At 44.2% G+C, this 26690-nt stretch overlaps 2 protein-coding genes across 3 annotated transcripts in view; both read left to right on the plus strand.

Moving 5' to 3' along the window:
* The first annotated feature begins 766 nt into the window (after positions 1 to 766).
* LOC108923784 (GTP-binding protein Di-Ras2-like) lies at positions 767 to 1762 on the plus strand. The gene has a single exon (XM_018734740.2). It carries the CDS (start codon positions 780 to 782, stop codon positions 1371 to 1373), a length of 594 nt encoding a protein of 197 aa, XP_018590256.1. The 5' UTR covers positions 767 to 779; the 3' UTR covers positions 1374 to 1762.
* Positions 1763 to 6208: 4446 nt separating this feature from the next.
* The window catches only part of gng12b (guanine nucleotide binding protein (G protein), gamma 12b), a 50056-nt gene continuing 29574 nt past the window's right edge, over positions 6209 to 26690 (plus strand). The window contains exons 1-2 of one of the 2 annotated variants that reach the window (XM_018734802.2): positions 6209 to 6544; positions 24353 to 24407. The gene's annotated coding sequence lies outside the window, so the exon portion shown is untranslated. Of the gene's footprint in view, positions 6545 to 6694; positions 6744 to 24352; positions 24408 to 26690 lie in introns of those variants that run through there. The other variant, XM_018734803.2, reaches the window with a different exon arrangement.

Raw genomic sequence — 26690 nt, forward strand, 5'->3', positions numbered from 1 at the left:
GTTTATGCTGCACAGTAATTTTTTAGTGTATCAGTTCAAGGTATGTACCTTTATCAAGGGTTCTATAGCAGGAGGTGGGATTTAAACCCAGGTCCTTCAAGTGCAAGATAGCAGCTCTGCTATAACCTGTGCAGTTGTGTTTGTGTTGTGTTTGACCTACTAAAGTGTTCCTGTGTACTGTGTTGTCTATCTGAAAAAAAACTATATGTAGCTACTTGTGTACTGGTTTATATGTTGGTATGGGACAAACTGTACTCAACAATCACGTCTCTGTCTAGATCTCCTCTTCTATTGGTGTGATGGACGTTTTTGTTTTCTGAAATGTACGCCACTAAATGAATAAACGTAAATATAACCACTATGCCACCAGCTAATTATAATGAAACACAATCACCCCTTGCATTGGCATCACCTCACTTCAGTGATGCACACAACAGACCGGCTATAAAAGTTTCCAAAGTACAAGACCTGTATAATTACAGTACTTTAAAAGAAAACATGCACTGGATTTTTAATTTTTAATTAAATGCCTGATTGGATTTTGGATTTGGATTTTTAATGAAATGCCCGAGGAAGCGGTGCACTTTTACACTCGTATCCCGGTACCACGCAGTATGTGAGTTAAATTGCTCGTTTCCTTTTAATTACATTGTTAAAAGCAGCATCAGATGTGTCAAGGAAACACAAACCTGGTGAAATTAGCTGCCCTTAAATTCCACCTGTTGCAGCTCTTCAGTTGGGACACCTGAAAGTCATTAGAGGAGAGGGCAGGACAGACTATGCCAGAACAGAGCAATGACTACCGTGTTGCTGTGTTTGGAGCAGCTGGGGTGGGAAAGAGCTCCCTGGTTTTGCGCTTTATGAAGCGTACCTTCTGTAAGACCTACGTTCCCACTGTGGAGGACACCTACACTGTGATGATCACCTGTGACAAAAGCATCTGCACCCTCCAGCTCACGGACACTGCAGGAAGCCACCAGTTCCCCGCTATGCAGCGTCTCATTATAGCCCGAGGCCATGCCTTCATTCTGGTCTATTCCGTGGTGAACCGGCAGTCCCTGGAGGAGCTATGGCTCACCTATGAGCAGATCTGTGAGATCAAAGGCAGCGACATGCAGTATGTGCCAGTGATGCTCGTCGGCAACAAATGTGATGATGCAAACCGACAGGTGCCAACGCAGGATGGAGAACAGCGGGCGGTGCAGTGGAAATGCTCCTTCTTGGAGACGTCGGCGAAGATGGACCACAACGTGCAGGAGCTTTTCAAGGAGCTCCTCGCCATGGAGAAGAGGAGGGCGGTGAGCCTGCGGGTGGATGGTAAGAAGTCCAAAAGAACAAGGGCTCGCCTGAAGTTGAAATGCCCCCTGATGTGATGGTGCTGCCTGCAGCTGGGTTTGGCCAGGATGCTGGGATGCCTACAGTGTGGGCCTTCTGTTTGTGGGTGAACGGAGTGAATGCCATCGGACACTGAGTTACCAGTTGTTACACCGTCCCTGAAGTCTTTTCTTCAGTATTTTAAGTTTGATCATCATGTCCTATTACAAATGACTAAATTGTGTTTTAATGATTGTATGGCTTTCTCCTCTTCCCCCTTTATAGTTCCCCTATGATGACATCATGACTTAAAGGCTAAACAAGTGCTAAAATGTCCTTTTATTTATAATGCATTAAGGTAGTGTGCTTTAGACTGTATCATGGGTGTGACTGTTTTCAAAATGCTTTAATGTTTTCATATATGTATTTATAAAACTAGTATGTTCTAATTAAAATATTTTGACTTTCTTGCTTCTATATGGGTGTCTTAATTAGTCAATCCCTCTGCTTAACAAACTGTTACTAAGGGCCCATTGTAATAAAAGGGGAAACTTATAGGGTTAAGCAATCAATTCTGTAAATATTTCATGGCTAAACTGCACTGGTAAAGTTTCAGTACAATAAAATCCACTTGGAAAATCAATTTTCATTTTTCTGCAGCTGCCAAAATGCTCACTTTAACATTGTGCCTTCTCACAACGAATTTTAAAACTATCCGTGCGGTTTTGCCTGAATCCACCGGAGAGGGTTACTACTGTTCTGGGGTACCTTTCCTAAGTCTTAAAGCGCTGGTGCATATTTGTTCATGACTCATGTGAATTCTTTACGCTCACAGCAGACTAACAGGCGGCAGTTCTTCAGGATCTGAAAGGAGTCACGATTTCTGTTACTAGGCAACCAGCAGACACATTCTCCTGCCATCGCCACCCATCCTGCAGAAACTGAAGATGAGCTGCAGCTCTCTATGCTGCACCATGAAATGTGAACAAAAGCAAACAGATGGGGGGTGTGACTGAATGGCTCAGCAACTTTGACAGCATCCTCTAAACATGGCAATAATGGACAAACCCACATCAGCTCCATTGTCTTACTGCCAAGGTTCACAAAATTGATTATGACCTTGACTTGCCTTCATGAAGCACGAGGGCTAACAGCCATTGATGGCTATTCAAAGTGACAGCCTGCAAGAGAGGACATGTTCAATAGGTCATGCCTGTCAAATGCTGTCCCTCGAAACGAAGGGGTGTGTTTTGTTTTGCAAAAGGGAACGTGTTAGTGGGGCAGCAGATTCATTGGGCAATAAAGTTGTAAAGTGAGGCGTTGTACTTTCTACAGCAGCTCCATAGCTTTCTACTCCATCTGTCAGACATATCTGACTAGAGCTTTTTACAGCTGATCAATATCCACTGGTATGAACTGATGCAGCATGAGCTCATGGGCTGACACTCTGCTGCCAAAACATGCAAAGAGGAGGGGCTGCTCTGCAATAACAGCCAAAGCCTGTGCTAGAAGGAATTTGCTTCATCCACAGAGTTTACCTGCTTACTACACGGAGGGGGCAGGTGGGGTGGTCAGTGCATGGTTTTTCTGGTTGCACACAACCTTGCTATTCATAGTAGATATCACCATTGTCACCTCTTCCATCCTGCCTCATTCATGCAAGGCCTGTAAGCCACGATGGCCAGAGAGTTGGTGACCATGAAGATGACCTTGTCACCTTAAAGACCACCTGACAAATGGGGTCAACAAAACCTTTGCTAAGCCCAGTTACTGAAACTACTTGGTCAATGTTGAAGAACTAAATTTTGTTGAACTCTGAAATGATCAATGAACACAATGTGAGTGCATTTAAGGAACTGAAAATTATTGGGAAGACAGACTTGTCCTTTGTGAAACGGGACTGAGTTGTAACCACGTGGCTGACTGATCACCTGTCCCAGCAATCACTGCACGGGTGGTGTCTTTTCCAAGGAACGAACCTGTGCAATGTCATGGCATCGCCCTGCAACCCACTGGCAAGTTTTGGGCTGTGACCCAACTTGTCCTTTGTTAGCCAAACCCCTTTGACTCATAAATACATGGAACCTGTTTCCATTTCTGAGAATAAACATCTTGTTTCTTCCAAGGACTGCATGCGGTGGAGGTCAAGGGAACCATAATAATGACCTAGGACACGCTTTCAATCAAGCCGCAAGAGCTGCTGATTTCTGCGGCTCTATTCCATACGCTGCGTGTAATCGCTGCAATTTGCCACGGACCAAAGGGCGCTCCACCTCTTTGTATGTCCTGTCTCCTGTTTTTTCCCCTCTCTCTGGATGGGAGCCACCCCCCTTAACACACCACTCGGACATGAGTCGTGATTCACAAGTTAATCCTTAAACCCCGCAAGTCCACTTTTACATGCTACACATAGCAAATAGAATTCCCCAAACACTGTCTTATTATTTAGATTCCTTGATAAGTTTTAGGTTTTCATAATTACATATATACTGTATTTACTGGAAACTCCTTTGTTACGGTTGTTTAAATGGTTCTTTTCCATCTTTAAAGTAACTTTCTGAAAAGACATTTTGATAATGGTATTACATGTATTCCTTTAGCAGATGCTTTTCTTCAAGGCAACATACAATTCTGTGTAGAGTTTTTCAAGAGGCAAAGTTATAGATACAAACACACGATTAGCAGCTCATAGAACTGAGAGTCAGAGGGGAGTATGAGCATGACAAATATAATGCAAGTCTATGTAGTTAGGAGATCAAGACAGAAGTGGGCTTAAAACCCTTCTTGAATGAAGGAAGGGACTCAGCAGCTCTGAGAGAGATGGGGAGGGGCAGCTCAATCTAATACAGGGAAGCCAAATTCTGTTGTTCACCACACATGACAAGTTTGAAGATACCTCTGTAAAATCGATCCCCGCTCAATCTGTGTGGAGTTTGCATGTTCTCCCCGTGTCTGTGTGGGTTTCCTCCCACAGTCCAAAGACATGCTGTTCAGGTTCCCCCATAGTGTGTGAATGACAGAGAGAGTGTGTTCCACTGATGTACGGATGAGTGACCCAGTGTAAGTAGTGTATCTAGCAGTGTAAGCCACCACGCTGAATAAGGTGTGTGGGCTGATAACACTACATAGAGTTCAGTGGAAGTCACTTTGGAGGAAAGCATCTGCTAAATAAATAAATGCAAATGTAAATGTAAATCAAGGTATCATGATTGCTGATATAGAAGGAACAAGGCTTGGTGCGCTTACCTCTCCTTCCTTAAAGAAACCCTGGCAGTATGACTTCATACCCAGAGATAAACGGTCATAACCTCTTATAACCAGTGGAGGGCGTCAAAGGGGGGCTTGCAAACAGCACCCAGAGAACTTAAATAGTCCAGTAGGGATGAAGGAAACACTCTTTTGGTTGGCCTGGTTTATTTTCTTTTTCTGCAACACTTTCCAAAAGTGACATACACTTTCTATGCCTATTCAGACTTCCATATGTTCACTGGAGCTCCTGAACCTGTTTGCTGAGATCTATACAGTCAGTTTGTTCCTGCAGTCTTTGAGAAGCTTCCTTCTGGTCCATGTGCTGATCTCCACCCTTCCACTCACTGTACCGCTTTCCAAAACGGCTCTATAACGTCAGGGGTTTTGCCTGAGTTGCATAGTTAGCTGGGGGACCATTTATAACGTATCAGCACGTGAAATTGCTGTGTACATGCTGAGTACCAGAGTCTTTCAGCCAGTAGCTGATCATAGACCTGCAGAACCTGGGAACTTCACTGCAACACTTGATGTTTTAATGTACAGTAAAAGTACATTAAATATGTACATTATAAGTAATGTGCCCTTCTTGCTTCTAAGGACTTTGAGGATCAGAGTTACACACCTCTAGATTCTCATAAGCATTAAAGAATGATATTTCCATTGCTAAGGAGCTGGGATCCTGCTCTGGACTATCTGCACTTCAAAATAGCTCTTAATCAGTCAATTAAACGCTGCAGAATGGTTTCCAGTACAGTATTTGTTCCCTGGGACTGGAAATAGCCTCTTGTGCTCTATATACCTCCTGTGAAGCCATGACCTTTGTCTGCTTCTCAACGAGTGCTTTGATGGCTCTGAAAGGAATATTTGCTTCATTTTATAGAAACACTGATGCAAAATAAACTATCTGGCTCTATTATGGCATTTAATTAAGATAACTGATTAATTATATGAAAATCAATCAAACATAGGCTGAAGGATCTGAAGAACTGAAGAATCGCTTTGGCACTCACTCCCTTCTATCAGTTTATATTATCTTGCCTTTCATGGATAAAATCCAGTAATGACAGACTTATTGTATGAACTTCATCATGTTTTCTGTCATAAAAACAGTCTCCATTTTTAATCATAAGTGGTTTGAAACGTTCTCACAAATCAGCCCTAGGAATTTCACTGCTTTCTCGTTCTCATTTGGCCGAAATTTTTCTTAAAAGCAACTTACGCTGCTGTGCTATCAATTATTTCCCCGTTTGTTCGGCTGGGTAATTTTACCGGAGCAACACAGGGTAAGTACCCTGCTCAAGGGTACGACAGCAGTAGATGAAATTTGAATCTGTGATCTTCAGATCCAGCAGCAACAGCTCTAACCAGTACAAAAGTCAGCTCCTCCTCCCATTACCACTAAATGCAAGAAGTATTGAAGGTCATGGATTTGTGAGCTGAAGGTTGTTGGGTCGAGTCCCGGTTTATGTTGCTGCTGTCGTACCCTTGATCAGTGCACACGCCCTGAACTGATGCAGTAACTATACCCTGCTCTGCTCACGGGTCGAATTGGATACAAGCGTGAACGGGCCTGAGAGCGGACTCGGGTCTGCCGACAGGGGGCGCCAGGGAGCCGCGGGGAAAGAGGGATGGGCGAGTAGAGAAACAGAAAGAGCCTCCAGAAAAGTCCTCCAGTGCAGCGCTGCCACCATTCCGGAGCCACAGGCCGAGTCTCCTGGTCGCAGTCCGGTCCGGTCCGGTCCAGTCCGAGTCGGGAATGTGACACGGTAGAAGCGGGTGGCAGAAGATCGCGAAAACGCAGAGAAATAAAAAGGAGGATAGAAGCGGGAGTGTGTGGAGCGTGTGTGTGATTCAATGTGTGTGTGAGTGAGTGAGTGTGTGAGAGAGAGGTGTCCGTAAGCCTAAGGTGTGTAGGTCCAGCTTCGGCCGACGGCGCTGCGTCGAGGACCTCCGGGATCTGCGCCTCTCCTCTGGGACCCAGGTGAGACTGAGTCCGGACCCCCCGTCGCCTCCAAAGTTACTCCAGTCAGTCAGTGGAGGCTGGAGCCCAACATTGCGAAAAAGCAGCCGTCAGCTTCCCTCTTTGAGTTTGAGCTCATCGTGTAGTTTCAGTAAGACGGTAAACTGTGGTGCTGCTTCAAAAGCGTGTAAATGTAACAACAGTGTATCTCCGCGCGCTGGTCAGTGAAACATTGTTGCGTTCTGTTGTGGCTATAATTAGTGTTACAGTGTTGCTGAGTGAGACCTTGTCATAATGTGATACCATATATAATTATGAAACATTGTTAATGAAACCTTGTTATAATTGTGATACAGTGTGTGTTTCTAATTATGAAATACAAATAGTGAGTGTTAATGAAACCTTCTTATAATAATTATGATACAATGCGGTTATAATTATGAAAGAGTGTTAATGAAACCTTGTTGCAATTATGATACAATGAATGTGGTTCAAATTGTGAATAGTATTGTTGAAACCTTGTTCTGTTGATGATACATCGTTTAGTGTTGTTGTTACAACGTTGCTGTAGGGTTTTTTAATATCGTTTTGGCATCTTAACACAGTTCTGTAGTATTGTATTGTTGATGTTATATATTTGATAAATATTGCTTTGGAAAGCATTCAGTCAGAAGACATCCAGCAACATCTATAAGTAACATTATTACTTGTGGGTTGTGTGGTAGAAATATTAGTTTTTTGCAGTACTTTCTGAGCATCCTGAAGCAGAAAATAAATTTAGATAACCACATTCCAGAGAATGTGTTTATAATACTTTTTTTGTCCGGTATCATTGCAGTGAAACATTTATGATGAAAGATTAGACATGTTGTGTCTAGGCTGATTTTTTTGGAAATTACACTTGGGCAGTAAACATGAGCACACAGTGACTGGGTTTCCATGAGCTTCTACTTCCACGGGTCGGGGTCGTGGCAGTAGACGTGTCCTGAGTGGGGTTTCTTTGCTGATTTCCTTCTGTTAGGTACTAAGTTCGTACAGAGTATTTATTTAGGTACCGTGATTTTAATACTCAGTTCTTCTTCTTGGTTTTTTTTTTTTTTTTTTTTACTCACCAGAGCGGGTTTCTGTTTGTCTGCTTTTCTCGTGTGCTGTTTGTGAATTTATTAGTTGAGACTACAAAGGAAAGAATGAATCAAAAAAGAAAAATAGTAAAAAATGCATTACGTGCGTCTGCTTTGTCTTCCTTTGGGTCTCCGCTCTGTCCAGAATGATTAAAATCATGAATTTTCTTCAAGAATCTTCTGATTTTCAAACTTTTAAGAGCAGTTGCTTGACAATATGCTGATATTCAACACAATACCTGCTTCCTTCCTAGTGGTGTGTGTGTGTGTCACTGTATATACAATATATATACACACACTGAACTAACTAACCTGTTCCTATTTGACAGAGGCAACTACAGATCACAGTTGAACAAAAGTGTCTGTGTACGAAACACAGTTAAGTGCTCGATGAATTTACTATGTCGATTTGCCCCCCCCCCCCCCCCCCCCCCCCAAGGACAAGACCCTGAAGGGTTATGGGAGAGCAAAGAGGACGTGACCAAACACTGTGGTGCCCTGCTAGTCATGGGGGAGCCCTGGAGGCCCTGTGTTCCGGGAGCGTTGGCACACGTGACGCGCACGGTTCTCTGAGAAAGATCACCTTGCGAACGTTTTTCACGACCCGGCTCGGTAGGATAGTTTGCAGCCGAAGGTCAAGAACGTGCCTGGTTGTGGTCCGTCTGAACTCTTTCAGATATTTGCCATTCCTTCAGAAGATGTGTTCTTCGTTGTTGTCGCTGCAGTTTCTAGTGGAATTTGTATGTGTTTCTTACATCGTAAATGAAGCTGACTTTGTTTAACTTACGATTTTGGCACAACATAGTATTTTTATTTTTCCTGCCGTCTTGCTTTTTGAACAAGCTCTGCTCCTTTTTCTTTCTTAGCTTTCGAAAAACACCCCCCCCCCCCCCCCCCCCTTCCTTTTTCTAGTACGATTTCATCTGCAAAGCTCCAAGAAATGAACAACACGAATGGCTTGACATTGTAACTTGGGAGATCAGCAGTCGCCCGACCTTTGACTCTATTTATTTCTGGCCGGCTGTAAAATGTAGCAGCATTTTTGTATGTCTGTAAAAGCTCCCCGTTCCTCAAAAGTAAGTAAATCAGTGTACCTGTAATAAGAGGGAAGTCTCATGTCCAGTTTGGACAAGTCCTAAACAAGGTGTTTGAGCGTCCTGGACTCATTTTTTTGGAGGAAATGTAATGTTTAGTTTTTGTTTAATTAAAAGGAATACCCTTCTCAGAATCTTTCTGTTCCATGTCAATTTTTCATTCCAGTCTTTCCAAGGATTTTGGCAGAGAACTGGAATAGTTTTACCTGCCATTTCTTTTTGTATTGATAACAGTATAATAATAGTGAATAATAGTGAATAATAGTGATGATAGTGTCTGTGTTTATGTGCGGTATCCACAGTCCACTTTGTTCCCCATTGCCAGCAGGAAACAAGGGAGCCACAATGGTGCTGTGTTGACATGCTGGCTGTGGCCTGTGTGAAAGGACGGCACTGTCTCCCTTTGCGGGGCCCGCCGGCACAAAGTGACACTGTGAGAAGGGGAACGTGCGGGTGAGGACGGAATGCAGATCGCCCTCCGTGGCTCAGCAGCCCTGCCAACTTGATGCGTTTTTTTTTTTTTTTTTTTTGGCTCATTAAAAAAAAAAGTTATTGATAGGTTCTGGGTCCAGTGTAACCATTTCTGATATCGCTGTTTGTTTTGGTTTCATTTGTAACGTGTTCAGTATATTTTTTAAGTATCACTTATGTGCCAATGTAACATATTTGCAGAATAGTAGTCTGTAAATGGGTATCGCTTTGTAATTTGGTGAGTTAATGAGTAACAAGTTATTTTATTTCTTATTCCTCTTTTTGATAAGTGTCACGGTTTGTGCCGTAACCCTACGAATCCCATGGCAAATGTCCCATAATCTATTGAGAAATTCATTTGACTCATTTTCGCTGGGGTCCCATTCCTTCGTTCAGGTGTGAAGAATTTAGATATTGGACAGGATTCTGTTGAATGGAGTCAGACCGTGACTCAACTTTTCCCTATTTTTTTTTTTTGAAGCGGAAAGGCTTTCGGAATAAATTCTGTCTTGTCAGATCTTGTCTGGTCTAGATTTCTGGAGCAGCATGCCAGGATCACAGCTGTAAGAGGAGAATTTGGTTTACGGGGAAGCAGGCACCTTGCCGGTTAAGGAAACGTATAACCTGAAGTTTGCTGCTTCAAGTCCCAGGAGGGGTTTAAAGAACATTCATGATTCCATGCAATAGATTACTTGGGCCAAAGTGCTCTTCTAAGAGGAATGCATGCAGTACTTAGTCTGCACTAATGGGGCCCGGCGCATGGAACGGACTTGAATGGCCGTTGATCCGCAGTATTTAAAACCGCCGGCGGCCAGTATCTTTGGAGTTAAATGTGTCTCTTTGTGCCATGCCATAATGATGAGTGTGACAGTGTCACAGTGGACTGGCCGGAGTAAACAAGTTTTCTCGTAGGTTGGGTCTAGTACTTGTAATACAGAAAACTGTGGGTCAACAGGAACCACATCTCTGTGTGACGGTTGTCGAGCCAAACAACTGTTGGTTTAGAGGCATCTCTTGTAAATTTCAATTCATTGAAGGACTTTGAAGCAGCGCTGCAGCTCATTACGGCTTTCCCTCCGCGATTTGGCCCCGTGGCCGTCCGTGTCCAGTTAATAATTAATCGTGGAACTGACGGAAAGCGGCGGTGTAGAAAAAAAATCTCATCCAATAACACTCTAGTCATAGAAATGGACTTTGAGCGAAGTATTGAAATGGAATTTCAAGTAAAGTGTGGAAAATGTGCGTAATGCAGCTGAATCGGGTTAGCAAGCACCACGCTCATGGACGAGGTCTCCGCAATGTCTAGATGTCTTATGTTGTCACTGTTGAGCACCAGGTTGGAGATGCAGGTTGGAGATGCAGGTTTTGTACAAATTTGAAGGTTCATCTAGTGTTTTTACAGCTGGCTACTCACTGTGAGTATATGCCAGAACACGCACAGGAAATCTAAACTGGGTTGAATCTCTAAACCTCTCAACTTGGCTGTTTTGACACACGCACTTCAAGCACTTGCCCAGACCCACTTGGTCTACTCAGCTGGGCTGGTCACATCATGCCAATGGAGATTTTGCAACAAGTTGGCATTTGAAATTACTCAGACGTTTTGCGGGAATCCTCAAGAAGAGGAGTGAGCACAGTTTACCTCTGCATCATTTTGTAGCTCATCCACCTAGGAGGAGAAAGTCCGGAGCACCAGATGCTGTGAATTTTAATTATTTTGCAGCTAAAATGGTCTACGTTGACGTTGTATTAACAGTATATTAACAATTCGTTTTAATTTCCCAGTTACGAAAACGTGTAGGTGAACATTGCCAAGTCCAGAATAAGAGGCGATAGAGCAAAAGATTTGAAAATAAACTTTGTTATGGTAAATCTAGCTCAGTGTAAACTGGAAATAAACACGAATCAGCCAAAGTATATTTCTTGCTAACCGCTCTAATAACGTAGTTTTTCACTCCTTGTCCTCAGTCTACTGTATCATACTCTATAGTGCTATCGAATCAATCAAATAGCAGACAGCATATGCAGGAAACAGTTCTTTATTAAGTATAAGCCACACATTTTTAACGAGCATTTGAAAATGTTTGTTAAACTTAATAGAATAGTAGCAGAAAACCTTTTATTTCCTTTGCTAAAGTCTTTGAATCTTTGTGAACATGAGGAAAAAAAAAAAACTGAGCACACCTTTGAATTCATTACTTGGCTCACTACATCCACAGATACTGTATGAAAATTATAGTTGGCAAGGAATTTCATGTGTTATTTTAGCTGCGTTTATTTTTAGAAAATCGCCATAAAATCCCATAACAGTTGATAATTCAAACTAATCTTCTTAGATGTCCTTATGTATTTTTGGCTTTGGAAATTTGATGTATGCTCGTGAGGAAGCTGTTTAAATAATCAAGAACCAGACTCCAAGATGTATGTGTGTGTGTGTGTGTGTGTGTGTCTGTGTGTGTGTGTCTGTGTCTGTGTCTGTGTGTGTGTGTTTTTTTGAAGGGTGTAAGGTGTTTGGATGTCTGTGAGATTCCCAGTAAATATTTCCTGACCTTGTGGTTTAAACCAGTAGGACGGTTATCTCTGTATGCCACTTTTTTTCCTCTGGAAGTTTAGTCTGATACCAGATGGGTGATGAACTACTCTGCGAAATAGTTCTTAAAAAAATGCGGATGAGATCATTCATTTCGGCACCTGGAGGAATTGCTTTATTGCTGATTTCAGTTGTGGCAACTGTTGCAACCTGCAAAGGGTGGAGGCTGGAAAAGAGCACTGCTGTTAACCTAAGCACAGTTGTTGATCCTGCAAAGAGATACAAGCGGGGATCTCTGCAGGGGTGTCCATATCACGGTCATACCTTTTTGTGTAGGTGTCTCAGCCACATTGCTGAAGCGTTATCAACTTTCCACTTGAGTTGCTCGAGACATCTGGTACCTATATATATATTTCTGTACTCAAATGCCGGCAAGGTGGAATCGTACAGTTAAAAGGGATAAACATGTTAATATGTCTATCCAAAGACAAAGAGGGTAATTTTTTTCCTTTCTTTCATTTTTTTTTTTTTTTTTTTTTGCTGAATGGAAGTCTAGAACATTCAGATTTTTCATTGCATCCGTTTTTCCATATTTGGTTGAACCTCTGCACACATATCTATTATCACAACATGTCTTCTGAGTTTGCATGCAGTAAACTCTGATTAATCATGGCCATCGGTGCTGTAAAACCCCCGGGTTTCTTTTTTTTTTTTGCACACCATTGCACATGAATTTCAGCCGTATCGCTCCCGTTCAGAAGCCTTGTTGCTGGTGAGCAGGTCAGTGGAGGCCACATTCCTTTCATACTCTCTCGACACACGCTACCTTACACGATGACAAGCTTGCCTTAAATACTGAAACGATGCGGCGTGGGAGCGTGCACGGTTTTTTTGCTCAGTTCAATCACACATGCTTACAGAAGTGTTGGCACCCAATGTGGAACCACACCTACTGAGAGAACAATTCAAAACACTTCACTCTTTTCATTGTGGCAAGAGCTCCACCCTTGAGGTTCTCACCTATTTGTTTCTCATTTGTTTGAAAGTGAAACTGCAACAGCTGGTTCACTCAAAACAGAGTAAATCACCACGCTTTCCATGGGTACTCTATTTGAAGAGGGTAGGACACTACTTGATTGAACGCTGGCAGCGATGCAGTGTTCGTACGCTCGGATTAGAACCGCTTCATTTACACTAAAAGTGGTGCTGTTTACTTTTACCTGATCGTACTTAACTTTCAAACATCAGCATCTGATTATCTTCAGATTTCCTGTAAGAAAAGTCTTCACTGCAAGGCAAGGACAGGCTGAGACCTATCTAACAGGAAACCCTACTGGTGGCATCATCTTCCGAAAACGGGTTCATTTATGTCATTTGATGTCACCGGGAATTCATCACACTTGCGTTTCTAAACAGGTAGGGACAATTGCAGAAACTGAGGAGTTTCGCCACAATGAGATGGTGAAAAACAAGTTAAGGTACATTAATGGGTTTTTTTTTTTTTTTTTGAAGTTCTGGTGATGTCCTTTTGAGCAAAGAAGGAAGATGTAGGCAGAAGGAACGTATCTCCTCTCAATCAGGTAATCGGAACACCTCTCCCCTTCTGATGGACTCCAAAAGCCGTGGGCCTCTCTGTTTTCCTGTACGCATACAGTACGTGAGTGGTGTACACCATGGGGGAAGTGGTGATGACAGAAACCAGCCACACCCTTGTTAGCAGTGGGGATTTATATTAGGTAACATCCTTTTCGGTCAAGTCAAGCTGTAGCCCCTCCTCAACCTTGATTTGAAACAGTTTCCAGGGCCTGCAGTAGCTGTCTGTGAGCAATGAACGTGTGAGTATGATATTCACCATGCTGGGTGCCAAACCAGAACAGACACAGCTGGACCCAACTGGTACAGTTATACAGCTGGTAGCGTAGTAGTTAGAACTGCTGCCTTTGGACCCAAAGGTCACAGGTTCAAGCCCCACCCCTAGCTGTACTACCCTTGAGCGAGGTACTTACCCTAAATTGCTCCAGTAAAAAAAAAAAAAAAGAAGAATACCTAGCTGTATAAACGGGTAAATAAGTGTAGGTAGCTTGACATCGTAAGTTGCTTTGGAGAAAAGCGTCAGCTAAATAAATGTAATGCGAATGTAAACAATGGTCCTCAGGAAGAAGAGTGCGGTTAACGCAACGTGGATTTTTTGACCGATGTTTCATCTCCATGATGTTCGGATGGGTTACAGGACGTAATCAAGTGTAAAAGAACCATGTATGTCGACTACAGAGGTTACAGTGTTTCACAACTTGTTCCCCAAAACTTGAATGAGTCGGTTACAGCAAACACGGACAGTTGCAGTCTCTCATATTCGGGTTCTGACCACCCCCCCCCCCCGGTGTACTTTCATTTCCAGTGTTAGCTAACTCTCAACCGATTGCAAAAACTGCTTCCGTCTGTTGGAGGAAACAGACCTGTTGCTAAACAGCTGTGTCGGCCCACAGACTCAACAAGCGCTCTTGCGTTATGTGTCTGCTTTGCTTCTTTATGTTGTATTTCATTTATTATGAAGGTGTGTGCTTTGTGCTTGCCCGTGTCTCGAGCATCCTCTCTGAATGGGTGTAAATACCTGGGTATATAATTGTAATTACTTGTCAGCATAAGATAGCTTACCTAACACTGTTTTATACCTTGCGTTGCACGTCAGCATTCAAGAGGGCTCTCGAAACACATCTCTTTTGGACTCGCTTCTCCCCTGGTCCACTGTGTGACTGAGAAGTGTCCGCTGTGTTATTCGTTTAATAAAAAAAAACTATATGTGGTTGCTTGTATGATGCATACTGGTGCATATTGTGGAACGTGGCAAATTGTACTCAAGAATCACACGTCTGCGTCCTAATCTATCGTCCTGTTGGTGAAAGGCACTTTTCTGAAAAGTATCTGCTGAATAAATGTAGAATTTAAAGATATGTGTAGAGGCAGCTGGTAGCGCTGCGGATGTCGCAGGTTCGAATCCCACCTTCAGCTGTACCATCCCGGCGGTGCCCTGTATAAATGGGTAAATTGTAAGTGGCCATGGAGAAAAGCGTCAGCTAAATGAGTAAATGTAAAAGTGCAGAATACGGAAGACATCGCTTCGCCATTGTCACCACGGCTCCTGTGTTGGCACAACTTGGAAAATGGTTCGCTTTTGGCAAAGTTCAGTTCGTCATGGGTTAGGGATGGGGTTAGGGCTTTCGGAAAATGGGAACGCTCCCAGAGCGAGCCGGAGTGATTTTCACGAATGTCGGTGGAAGAGGAGCATAAGGGGCGTTTTCCTCTGTCTCATGGCAGCCCCATGTGGTTGGACCATTTGGGGGCAGCAGGGTGCAGTGGTCAGTGTGCGTTATTGCTGCGTGTGAACAGGCACATACTGGTATGCATGTCGCATTAATGCATTTGAACCCAAACAGCTTTCTTCTTTGGAGCAGGGGGTGATAAATTGATTGACGCACGGAAAGTATGGCGCGCAGTAACTTAACGTGCGTTATTGTCTGCGGTTGTCGTAGAAACTGGACGTCACCCGGTGACATTTTCCCTCCCGTCCCCCTCATTCTGCCTCCGTGAGCTAGACTTACCCGTTGACTTCCATCTCCAGAGCAGGTTCGCGTCGTTGAACTGTGACACATCTCCGCTTTCTTGGGTGCCGATTATGTCAAGTAGAGGGACGCCCGTTTGCGATCGGGAGGAACGGGCTCCTTTGAAAGAGCGCAAAGTGAGTTGCTCTTCGCTGACAAATCTCACAACCTGACAGTCGCGTGGCTGAAACGCATTTGTGGCAGATTTATTCCGTACGATGTGAATCCGTTGAATCTACGGATACCTTGGAAGCAGAATATTCCGCGTGTTTCTGCGCGCAGCAGTATTTCCCTTCACTTATTGCTGAAAATTCCCGCGTTCGTAACATCGTGGCCGGTCATCGTGAGGTATGGCGCTTAGTTTCCGTGGACACCGCTGCGGCGTCGCTTGTGTGTGGCTACCTGAGAGGAGCCCCGAGTTCCGCGGTGTGTGCGGAAGATGTGCCTTAACAGGTGCTGTCCCTTGAGACAGGAGAAAGTCGGGGGGTCCTGCGAGTCCTGAGCCGTCCCCGATCGGGAACGCCGTCCTGGTGGCCGCGTCACACACGCCCTGCACGCTCTCGCTCTGCTGTCATGTACGGGGTGGCAAATTCCTGTGGTTTCATACTGCATCAGGGTGCTTATTGAGCGGCCCAGATACTACCCCGCTGCTGACTTTTGCTTCCTTAAAGGACTATAAAAAGCAACGAATGTAACAGCGGTTGTAAGCGGGCAGCCAGAGGTTAGTCTTAGTGCCAACCTAGAGCTGCTCTGTGAGCCTCCACCCAAAAAAACCTTTCTTGGATGAGGGACACTTAAACAAATGAGCAACCCGGTCAGGCTGCTCCACATTGTTTGTTCGTCAGCTCTGGATTCCTCTTAGGGTGCTGCGCGAGTGTGTGCATTTGTGCACATCAGTGTGTGTATGTGAGAAGAGGTGTGTTTCGCAGCAGCCACCCCCCCCAAGCAGGAGAGGTACTGCAGGGTACACAGAGGTCAGTCAGACGCACCCAGCTGTAGCCACCGGCCTGCAGACTTAACTACAGACGAGCCATCGAGCCGGCATCGATCCCGACCCCCCGGAAAAATACTTGCCTCGGAACGTTCCGTCATATGGCATAAGGTCAATAAAATACCGCCACAAATAAATATAGCTGGTTGGAAATAACATGCAAGAGTCAAAACGCCTTTTCTGGAACGCTCAGGAAGTGGCAGTCTATCAGCAAAGATTTTTCAATGAGATTTTCTTAGACGAACGTGTGGGTCGTTGCCTTTGACGTCAGCGAAAATCGCCATGGCGACCACACGGGATAGATGGAAATGGAGTTAAAGTCAGTTTTGGGTGCCCTGTTTGTTTTTCTGCCGTAAGGCTGTGAAAGGTGCACCTGTGCCCCCCTCGGGCCCTGGGGGGTCCTGCCAGAGGTCACTGACTCGTTCTCCTTTCCTGGACGGTGGGCAAGGGTCATTGGTTTGAAACGGACCCAGGCGGTCAACACAAAAAGCATGAACGCATCTAACTGACTTTGGTACTTCTTTCTTTCTACATGAGTTTTTTTTTTTTTTTTATTATTATTATTGCTTTAAAACGCCTGTTGAGGGCGTGACACTATTTCCCTTGCCGGGGTTTACCTGTCGCTGACTCCCTTCTGTTTTCTAGCCTAAATCCTAGGCTAGCGCACTAGCGGCTGCACGTAGCCAGTGACGTATTAAAAGACTTGGCAAAAAAAGGAAGGTACGTAACTGACTGACGGCGACGGCGTCAAGAGCACCGCTCACAAGCTGTCTCGCCAGGCTTCACGCATTTTCTCGCTAATTTTAAATCGTGAAAATATCTGCGTGTGTGGGCTGGGATTGTACATGTGTATTTCGGACAAGCCCCCTTCGCTCGTGCCATGGTTTAAGAGGGATGTCGAGCGAAGTAGGACGGACGGAGCCAGAGCAGACACGACTCATTGTTTGGAGGGAAAAGCACAGTGGGCAGAATGCCATTAAAGTTCTCTCTGGTGTTCTTCGCGTGGAATTGCAGTGACGGCGGCGCTCCCATATCCCCCTGCCAGGTGCCGCTTGGTCGAAAGCTCTCCGGGCTCCTCCGCATGCCTCGGCCTTCCACAGAAACGAGTTTGTAATTGCATTCTGTGCTCGTGAATTGCATTATTTAACGGAGCTGTTCCTAAGAGAGGTCGGCGTGGAAGGGAAGGTAGTTACGAGGGAGGGGCTGTTTGAGGAGGCTATTTTTGGAAATCTGGCACAAGTGTGACTGTGGCATGCATGATGACAGCTACACGGAAACCGTCACACAGAGACCCTGGTCTGTCACGACATCCCAGAGCCCCTCCTTCTCCCCTAACACCCCACCCTTCTGCTCACGAAGAACACGTGCATCGGTAGAGTGGCTCATATTCCCACCGCTTGTTAGCCACAAAGTGCTTGTAGCTGGAGAAGATAACTTGGGGGGCGCGCGTGTGTTCTCGGTCACCTTTCGGTGTTGGGGGCTTGAGGCCTTGCGTTCGTTTCCGCCGTACGCGTGATTGAGAGGACGTGCTCTTAAGTGACTAAAGCGCTGCCTCTGCTGAGAGCCCTGAATTAGATCTGACTGGCAGGAAGCTCATCAAATCAGGTTACCTCTGCACTGTGGGAGGAACTAAACGCCATGTCCCGATGCACCAGGGAGCAGCCTGGGGTTATTGTGGTGTCGAGATCTGCCATCGACTCTGCCGTGGACTCTCACAAGCGAGGAGCGGTGGGACAGATCTAGGACTAGGTGTTGGCTTGTGGTTCCGTCATCATGCCTAGTGCTCTCTGATACAGTTTGGACCGATACCAATACTTCTGAGGTCTGCCTGTCTCACCCAGCACTCCACAGGCCCTTTCCTTGGGAGGGCGACCTCTCCAGAACATCACGAACGTCACAAGCTCGAAACGACTCCAGCTTTGACGAGCGGAACCTTAAGATGAGGAAGTGCCTTTTCGGTATAAACTGAATTCTTTTCGGTTAGTGGAGGATATCTCAGTGAAATGGGTGATATTCTGTAAAAACCTGTGATTTAGCTCAAATAAATGGGGGGGAAAAAAAGTGCTTCCATGAACATCTTGTTATTGATCACCAACAACACTCAGAAGCATCACACAGGAGCTGTTAACATTGGAAGTGAGTTGAATTAAGGCGGTCCCACAATCCTGTTCTATTTCTGTGCTCTTTACTGCCATCTATTGACTTGGAGGTTAAGCACAGATTGTGCTCACTGTGCTACAGACAAATATTAGACACACAAAGACAAGCTAAAACTGGTAACCCGACTGTTCAAAAATCTGAGGAGCAGCTGTGGATTTGCATTTCATATGCCTTATACCTAGCATTGTTTACAATGTCAATATTTTTACATCTTTTTTTTTTATTTTTGACTTTATATATCATACAGGATATATAAGGAATAGACCTTCTCTGATGACAAAGCAGATGTGAAGGCATAGTTCTGCATGTGACCATCAGTGTGGGGTTTACAGCAATCTTAAGGCTACCGTGCGAGACAGGACCGTTAATGTGCAAGGACTCTGTGGGCCTTCAGTAGCTGAGGATCCGAGTCGCGCTCCCACTGGCCTGCCAGAAAAGGTGACCTCCCCGGTGACGTCAGGACCCATCCAAGGGCAGCAGAGCTTTGCCCATCCCCTGAAGGACGCTGTCTCCCATCCTGTCCATGGAAGTATTTATAGACTCACTGCTGCTTCCCCGTTGGCTGGACTGTCCCAGGATGGTGTTGTCTGCACACTGAGAAACAAAAGAATGTCTTAATTTCACATTTTGCGTAGACTTTGCAGCACTGAACTTGCGAACCTGAGAGAGCCAGCTGATGATTCGTCGTATAGCAGCTTTCGGCAACCACTCTTGTGAATGGCAATTCTGCATGACTGTTCAAGTCAGTCTGTTTGCGAAACATCATTCTTTGTGCGAGACTCAAAACTGCAAGTCATTGCGGATGAGCGTGGTCCGGGGCTCCGTGTTATCACTCGCTGTCCCAGGTGCTTCCCTGGTTTTTGTGCAGTGCTTCTTCTCTCTTTTTCTGTCTGCGAGTCGTTAGCCAGACCACTTGCTGTCCAACCGCTCCTTCTAGCAATGATGGCAACAGGGACGTCCGACAGGACCAGCTCCTGCTCACAAGGGTCTCTGCTTAGCTGATGTTCCGTCAAAAGGTCCCCCAGTGTACAGTGAGTGTTGTGGAGAACTGCATATCTGAGTGCAAGTCAAACAATGCAGAAACGATGTGAGCTGGCAGAAGTTTCCAAGCAGTGTTGTTACATTGTTTTATCTGCTTTACGAGGACAGAACGTGACGGATGCAATCCGATTGGCCCCCTTTCGGCTAAGAGATCTGTACCGGCTTGTGAAGAAGGTCAGCGGGAAGAAAATTGCTTTATGCTTTTTTTTCTATAATCCTGTCGTTCAGCCGGAGGATATAAGATGACAGTGTCAACATCCTTGTGTTAAATGGAATAATGCAGCTGAAATCCTGTGTTGCAGTATCCATTACTCTGGAGTGTTTTCTTGCTTAAGGACTAAGAAAGACTTAAGAAAGGCTGTATTACAGAAGGGACCATTAAAGTGATGTTGATTGACCTATAGTGTCTACCTGATAACTGCCCCTTCTTCTGTGTGGTCTTTGAGAGTCTCGAGGGAAGCTAGATTACTTTATTGATGGAATTATTTGGACAGTTATGGCTCCTGCTGGATTGTTCTTCCTGGACCCTGTCTTGTCGTTCAAGCATGTCATCCTTAGGCTTAGACCGCCACAGACCTGCTATCCCCAAATCCAATCAGTAATTATGTGCAAAGTAATGAAACTGAGGCAGTACTCCTGATCTCACCTGGTGACACCTAGTGGACTGGAGGTGGCATCACGGTCAAATTAGTGAATCTCGTTTTAAAAATTCCTTCCTTGTTTTCCTTTGTGGATGTTGCCCAGCATGTTTCTGTTTATCCTTTCAGCTTCGATGGCCTGTGATACTGTGTCATGAGGAGGTATGCTCGGTGGACTCCCTCATCTCCCAGCTCCCTCCACACCACAGCAGGTGTGAATAGAGAGGAGTACGTTGATGGCTGAAAGTGGGACGTGGTGACGTTTGGCCTGGTAGGAGGTGTGATAGTGGCAGTTCCCCATCGTTTGAGCCCCTGATAAGGACACACACTCACTGCGACATCTGCTTTATTGCCACAATGCTTTTCAAAGATAGTGTTGTATGTCCAACATGTGCACATAGCATGGTGGCTGAAGCTTGTCTCCGAAATTCACCATCGGTCCCCAGAAGTGTTGTGTAAAAGTTTTGGATTGCTCGTGATTTTTACCACACTGGCTTTTCTCGTAAGAAACAGCTGTAAAACATTGCTGTGGTGTGTTTTTGAAAATAGCTCTATGAGAACATTGTTATTATTTTGCCCACTAGGAAAAGGTAGTTTTGTGAACAACTGTGTTTTGTATAGTTCACTGTAACCGTGACGTTCTGAAAACAATAGCTGTTGGTTAGAAGTTTTTGTCATAGCGTGTAGAGAGAAAGTAGGGTGGAACGACACCACACAGAGTAAATTCCTTTGGGGATTCGACACAGTTGTAGCCTCACGTTCGCTCGTTCGAGAAGATCGTGACCACATGCGGGCAACAGTGCGGCAGACGGACGCGCCAGGAGGCTGTTTATGTGCCACAGGGTTTATTACTGGACCGAAATGAACCGCTCGCACGGACCCGGCCAGAATCAATGTTCTCCTGGCGCCGAGCGAGCTCAGCAAGTGGGACTCCGAAATGAAATCATCGACTGCCAGGCTGGCTCTCTCTAAGCTCTCATGCACCAACGGCCAACGACGCGTGCTGCCCCGGTCGGGGGTAACATGCCCATTTATAAAGGTACACCCTTTTACCTTCAAGAAGACGTTTAGTTTCTGTGCCACGTGTTTGTGTTACGTTTCTTTCTGCATGGAGACACATAGGAAGGTCGCCACAAGGGCACGTTGCTCTGCCTTTGTGTTTATGTCACAGACCTGCCCTGCCCTTCCAGCAGAAAAAAAAAAAAGAAAAAAATTACAGAAAATCTGCCCCCTTCTTAACCGTTGTAGTTTGTCAGTGTACACACCTGAACTCTGTGGGTAATCCCCGGAGTTGGGGACTTTGCTGTAATTCACTTCCTCTATGCATAGACAATACACGGCTACAAATAGTGGCTTTTTGACCATGTCTTGTGCAAAAGGAAGCATTTGTCACATCTGGGTGGGAACGTTTTTTTATCAAAGCAGAACACTGCTTGTTTCCTCATTCTTTTTTTAGCTGTTTGTATAATTTCCAATTTGGTAGTGTTTTTCCCAAAACCTTTTTTTTTTTATTATTATTGCGTCTGCCTTAATGGACTGTCACCCCAGACAAACACATTGTTTCCAATACCACATCAACGAGTTTGTGTGGGACGCGGTTCAAGTGGCCCTATTAGTTGAGAGCTTGCGATTAAAAAAAAAAAAAAAAACACGTACAAAAACATACATACACACACACACACACACACACCAAAGGTTAACACGAGCCATTCCAAACAGGATGAAGAGGAAAGAAGGGTGTTGCCTAGCAACTGGTGGAAACAGTTGGGTAATAATACATTTCTGGAAAAATCTTGATAAAAGGGGACAGAGCATCATTCAGTGAAAGTGAACAACATGTATTCCTCCCATAAATTTACCTTATCAGTCACATCACAGCATGTACTGCAGAAGTCATAAGTTCAGGCCATTAGCGTGATTGATTTTGTATCCAGATAAGACTGGGACAAAACAGTTCCGTGAAAACACACTAGGAAAAAAAAGGATGCTATATAGTCTTACTGCACTTTAATCAGAGCTTCTCATATTTCACCTGCTTGTCACCATTCCTCTTTAGTTACACTCAATAAATGATTATGATTTTCATAAACCCTCAAGTCCAGGCCCCCCCTTTGCTAGATGGAAATCCTGCATGTGACAGAACTATAACCCAGTGATATTGAATTTATTTTATAATTTCAATTTAAACATTGAGCTACTCTTATTTAAATGTGTACCACAATAAATTCGCAGCACAGTTTTGGTGCCATGCTTTCCAGATAGCGGTGATGTCATATGTTGGAGTCCTGCAAGAGATATTGAATGTTTAGTTTGAATGCTGGTTGCCTTGTGTTTAAAATATTAATAACAAAAGGAGTTCATGGGCAGTGGAGGAGTTCAAAAAGAAATAAATTTCTGGAAAGCTTTTCCTTGTAGGTTCTGAGCTATTTGAATATATACAGGAAGGAGAAATATTTGCACTTTGACTGCGGTCGTCTGCGGTTTATGACCCGCTTTGTTCAAATCCATTTCATCTGGAGTGTTTTCTCCCTCTCTCCCTTTCTCGCTGGTCTCCATGCAGAGTTTCCTGCCTGTTGCCTAGCAATCCGCACTTCAGCACAACAGGTCCGGGGCCTCTCCGAGTCGCTGCAATGAATTTTACATTTCATACCGAGAAGCAACGTAACGCCGTCCAAGTCAGCAGTCACAATTGTGAAAGCAGCACACGTCTTGCTTCAAAGTCCAGGCCTTCGTGCAGTCGCTGTAACTGTGTGCTGCGCTCTCATTGGTCAGTGTCTGAGTGGTGGATTTGGCGAAGTGTCCTAAATTTCAGTCCTGCCTCTCACGTCAAATTTGGGCTAAAGCTTGGATCACTGGCTAATCACAACATTCCTGGTATGAGTTACCATGGTATGCTCATAAAATGGTAGGTGTGCTGGAGTTCCCTACATGTGCCCTCTGAGAAATCTGTGGTCTCTCCATAAACACGTTGTCTTTCACAGCTGGGATGTGGCCCCCAAGAATTACACCAAAAGCCAGACTCCTACCTCTTATACAAAGCATTTTTCATTGACCGTGTGGTTTAGGATGTGATGTTTTCTTGGGCCGTTTTTGGTTTTTTACATTCTTTTATCTCCATATGGTTGACCAACCCCTGTCGATTGAGAATGCAGACCACCAGAGGTTTTTAGTTTAACCCTTTTGTGAGTAAATATTTGGACATGCTTAGTTCTCCCGGTGACAGGGCATACTGTATTGATCGCGTCATCGACCGCTGTGGTTTTCGATCAGGGACCCGACAGACTGTGGGTAGACCTCGTGTGGTTGACAGGGATGCCCACGGTCCTACCCTGTTTTCTGGGTCACTGCGAAGGTGTCATTCAATCCCGTCTTGGTCAGAGCCTGTCAGTTGAGCAAACTCATGTTGTGTCTAGACTTGTGTGTGGCTAACTGGGCTGACTGGTTTTGCAGGAATGTGGAGAGGGTTGGCTTGTATTGGAAGGCAATGGGGGACTGTACTTTTAAAAAAGCCACATGGAATCTCAAGAAAAGGGACTGTGCCAACCTCACAATGCTCAGTATATTTCCATTGCTTGAACATGGCCTTTTTCATGGGCTGGGCCTTTTTTTTTTTTTTTTCTTTTTTTTTCCCCCCCTCACTGTGATGATGTTTCACCCTTTTCCGCCCCCTGCTGGTGTGTAGCAGAATTGTAAAGGAAGTACAGTACGTACTGTATGTCATATATCACATACGTATATATATCATACAGGACTGACTGTAATGCTGCTCATAGCATTCAGGACCAAGTCACAAATGATTAACATGTGTTGTTGCCTTTAAAAAATTAAAAGGTTTAAAGGTTTTCCATATAGTAGTTATATTCTGAATTGGCACATGACATGTCTTTTCCCTTTTATACTGTTTATATAATAATGGGGGGCGCGGTGGCGCAGCGGGTTGGACTGGGTCCTCCTCTCTGGTGGGTCTGGGGTTCGAGTCCCGCTTTGGGTGCCTTGCAGCGGACTGGCATCCCATCCTGGGTGTGTCCCCTCCCCCTCTGGCCTTACGCCCTGTGTTGCCGGGTAGGCTCCGCTTCCCTGTGGCCCCGTATGGGACAAGCGGTTCAGAAAATGTGTGTGTGTGTATTATAATGTTAACGAATTTTGTAAATTCTGAATATTTCACTACATTTCTTTCTTTTCAGGTCGACCAGGTATTGTGCTCTTCTCCTCCGTGGTTCACTGAGGACTAGACTGGAGGTAAGTGCACTTCTGTGGCTTGAGCAAACTCAGTCATTTATTTTTGCATTTCACGTGAAAGATGCGAATGTAAATGAATGAAAAAAAAAAATTTTTTTCATTGGAATATTACATTAATTTTAAACTTGATCATATTTTGAATAAAAAAAACACATGGCTCAATTATATTTCTGTGAAGTTAGTTGTTTCTTAAGATTGATTGTTTTATATAAACATCTGCAAATTAATTTTTCCTTTAAAGGCAAGGCTGTTTTTAGAAACATACGACAGCCAAGGTCTTTCTTCCAAGTTATTAGAAGATGTAAAATATCAACATACCACTTTATGTTACCTGACTGCCTGCTCATGGAGCCCGAAAGGGTGGTATTTCATACTTCTGCTGCCATCTTGTGGCGACTATGTCACATTGCAGTCTATGATTTTGGCCGTTCAAGTGCTTCATAGGCATGTGGTGGAGACCTATTGGGTACCCTGGTTTTTGTAACTGATAAATTTTGTAAATTAATTAATTAGCCTTGATTTAGCTGTTTATTGGATGAAAGACATAATTTGGAAAAAATAAGCGTTAACTGAGAATACAGCTGAGAACTGATTATAGTCTGCATGATGATAATGAGCTTGTGACCATTTATATCTCAGTTTTTGCAGTTCAGAAAATATGCGTAGCCCTTCTCATGGCCTTGGGTGACAGTGTTAGTCCAGTAATGACTGACCTACCTATGAATCTGGTCCCTCTCAGAAAGTCAGGTCAGCAGATCTCAACCTTTCGTGAGTGAACACTGCAGAGCTCAATCGTGACAGTAGAGTCCATCAAGAATTAACACTACCGGGAGGAATCTTCACAAAACTGACAGCAGTTGTGTTTTCAGAATTTCTGGTTTTCTTAAAGCACAGTTTTTCTGAGAATACTTTCATGGTAATCTATGTTTTCTTCATACCACTTTGACGGAGCCAGCCCATTAGCCACAATGAATACCTTCAGCTTAATGTATTTAGAGAGCTGAGTCCCTCTCTCATTTTGTACCCAAATGTTTGGGAACTGATGGCTGCTTCTGGAAAAAGCATGTGCTTTGTGGAATGAAAGTCATAATGGCAGTCAAAGGGGCATGCAGGTGTTGAAAGACCTCTCCAGTAGTTGTGGTATTAGCACACAGATGGTACCAGCACAGTGATGACTGTGCAGTTACCTGCAGTTTCACCTGCAGGACAAACAGGTGGTGTTATCTGGAGTGTATTTGTGTATTCACTGAGAAGAACAAGCACATGTTGCTTTAAATAGAACCAGGAAAACACTGGTGTATAAATAGCCAAATAACCTTGATTGCTGAGGAGCAGAACACAGGCTTGGCTTAAATTTTGAAAGGAAATTAGTGTGTGCAGGATTTATGGAATTAATACAGTCAGTTACAGTTCAGTAGGCTTGCTCGGTGTGTCCCAGAAGCAAATGGGGACAAAAATATTCACACAGCATCTCACGTGGCTGTGTCAGTGCCGTCCTTTAGACATACATCTTTAGTGACATGCATTGCGAGAGATGTAAATCCTGTGCGGCTGTGCCACTTTGGCTCGAGGTCGGTTTGTCGAAACACAGAAAGCCAGTTTTAATTGTTGGACCAACAGAACCAGTGCTCTTGTTTACATCCACATCTTAACTGTTCAACTGTTTTTGGACTTTTGTGTATGTCGAAGGAAGAATAAACATTTTGCAAAGTATATGTAGAGCACAATATTTGCTTTTACTGCAGTATTCTATGAATATTCTATTAATCTAACCTGCAAGAAGAACAGCTTTTTTAATTTGTTGTCAAGGCCAGTTGTGTTGTAAAGGGTACTGGGAAGGGAAGATGAACGGTATAAATTCACAGGGCCAAGAGGAAAAATATGACTTTCATTAGAGGATACTGTAGGACTTTGTAGCTCCCTCAGGCATTTATTAGATACCAGTCAAAATAAGGAATGCAGAGAAATGAATAAAAATATGATTGATTTAGCGAACTTTGGTAAGGAAACGCAACTGTCTGATCAATGCAAATATAAATTAGGTGGGGAGGAGAAAATGCTTCTTTTTGCCTATGCAGTTTCAGAAATGTTAATTCTGCAACCACCACCGGTGCTTTCGTAACAGGATAGTAAGGTTTTGCCCGTTACAGAAGTGACATTTCCCACTTCTTGGGCCTGCATTCCAGAAGTGAACCTTTTGCAATGTGTCATAAGTTAAGTAATATTAGAAGACATATAAAGTGATTTGTTTTAAACTTCATACTTAGATTATTTAACTAAAAT

This window comes from Scleropages formosus, chromosome 3 (assembly GCF_900964775.1).
Source record: "Scleropages formosus chromosome 3, fSclFor1.1, whole genome shotgun sequence".
In the NCBI taxonomy this organism is placed as follows: domain Eukaryota; kingdom Metazoa; phylum Chordata; class Actinopteri; order Osteoglossiformes; family Osteoglossidae; genus Scleropages; species Scleropages formosus.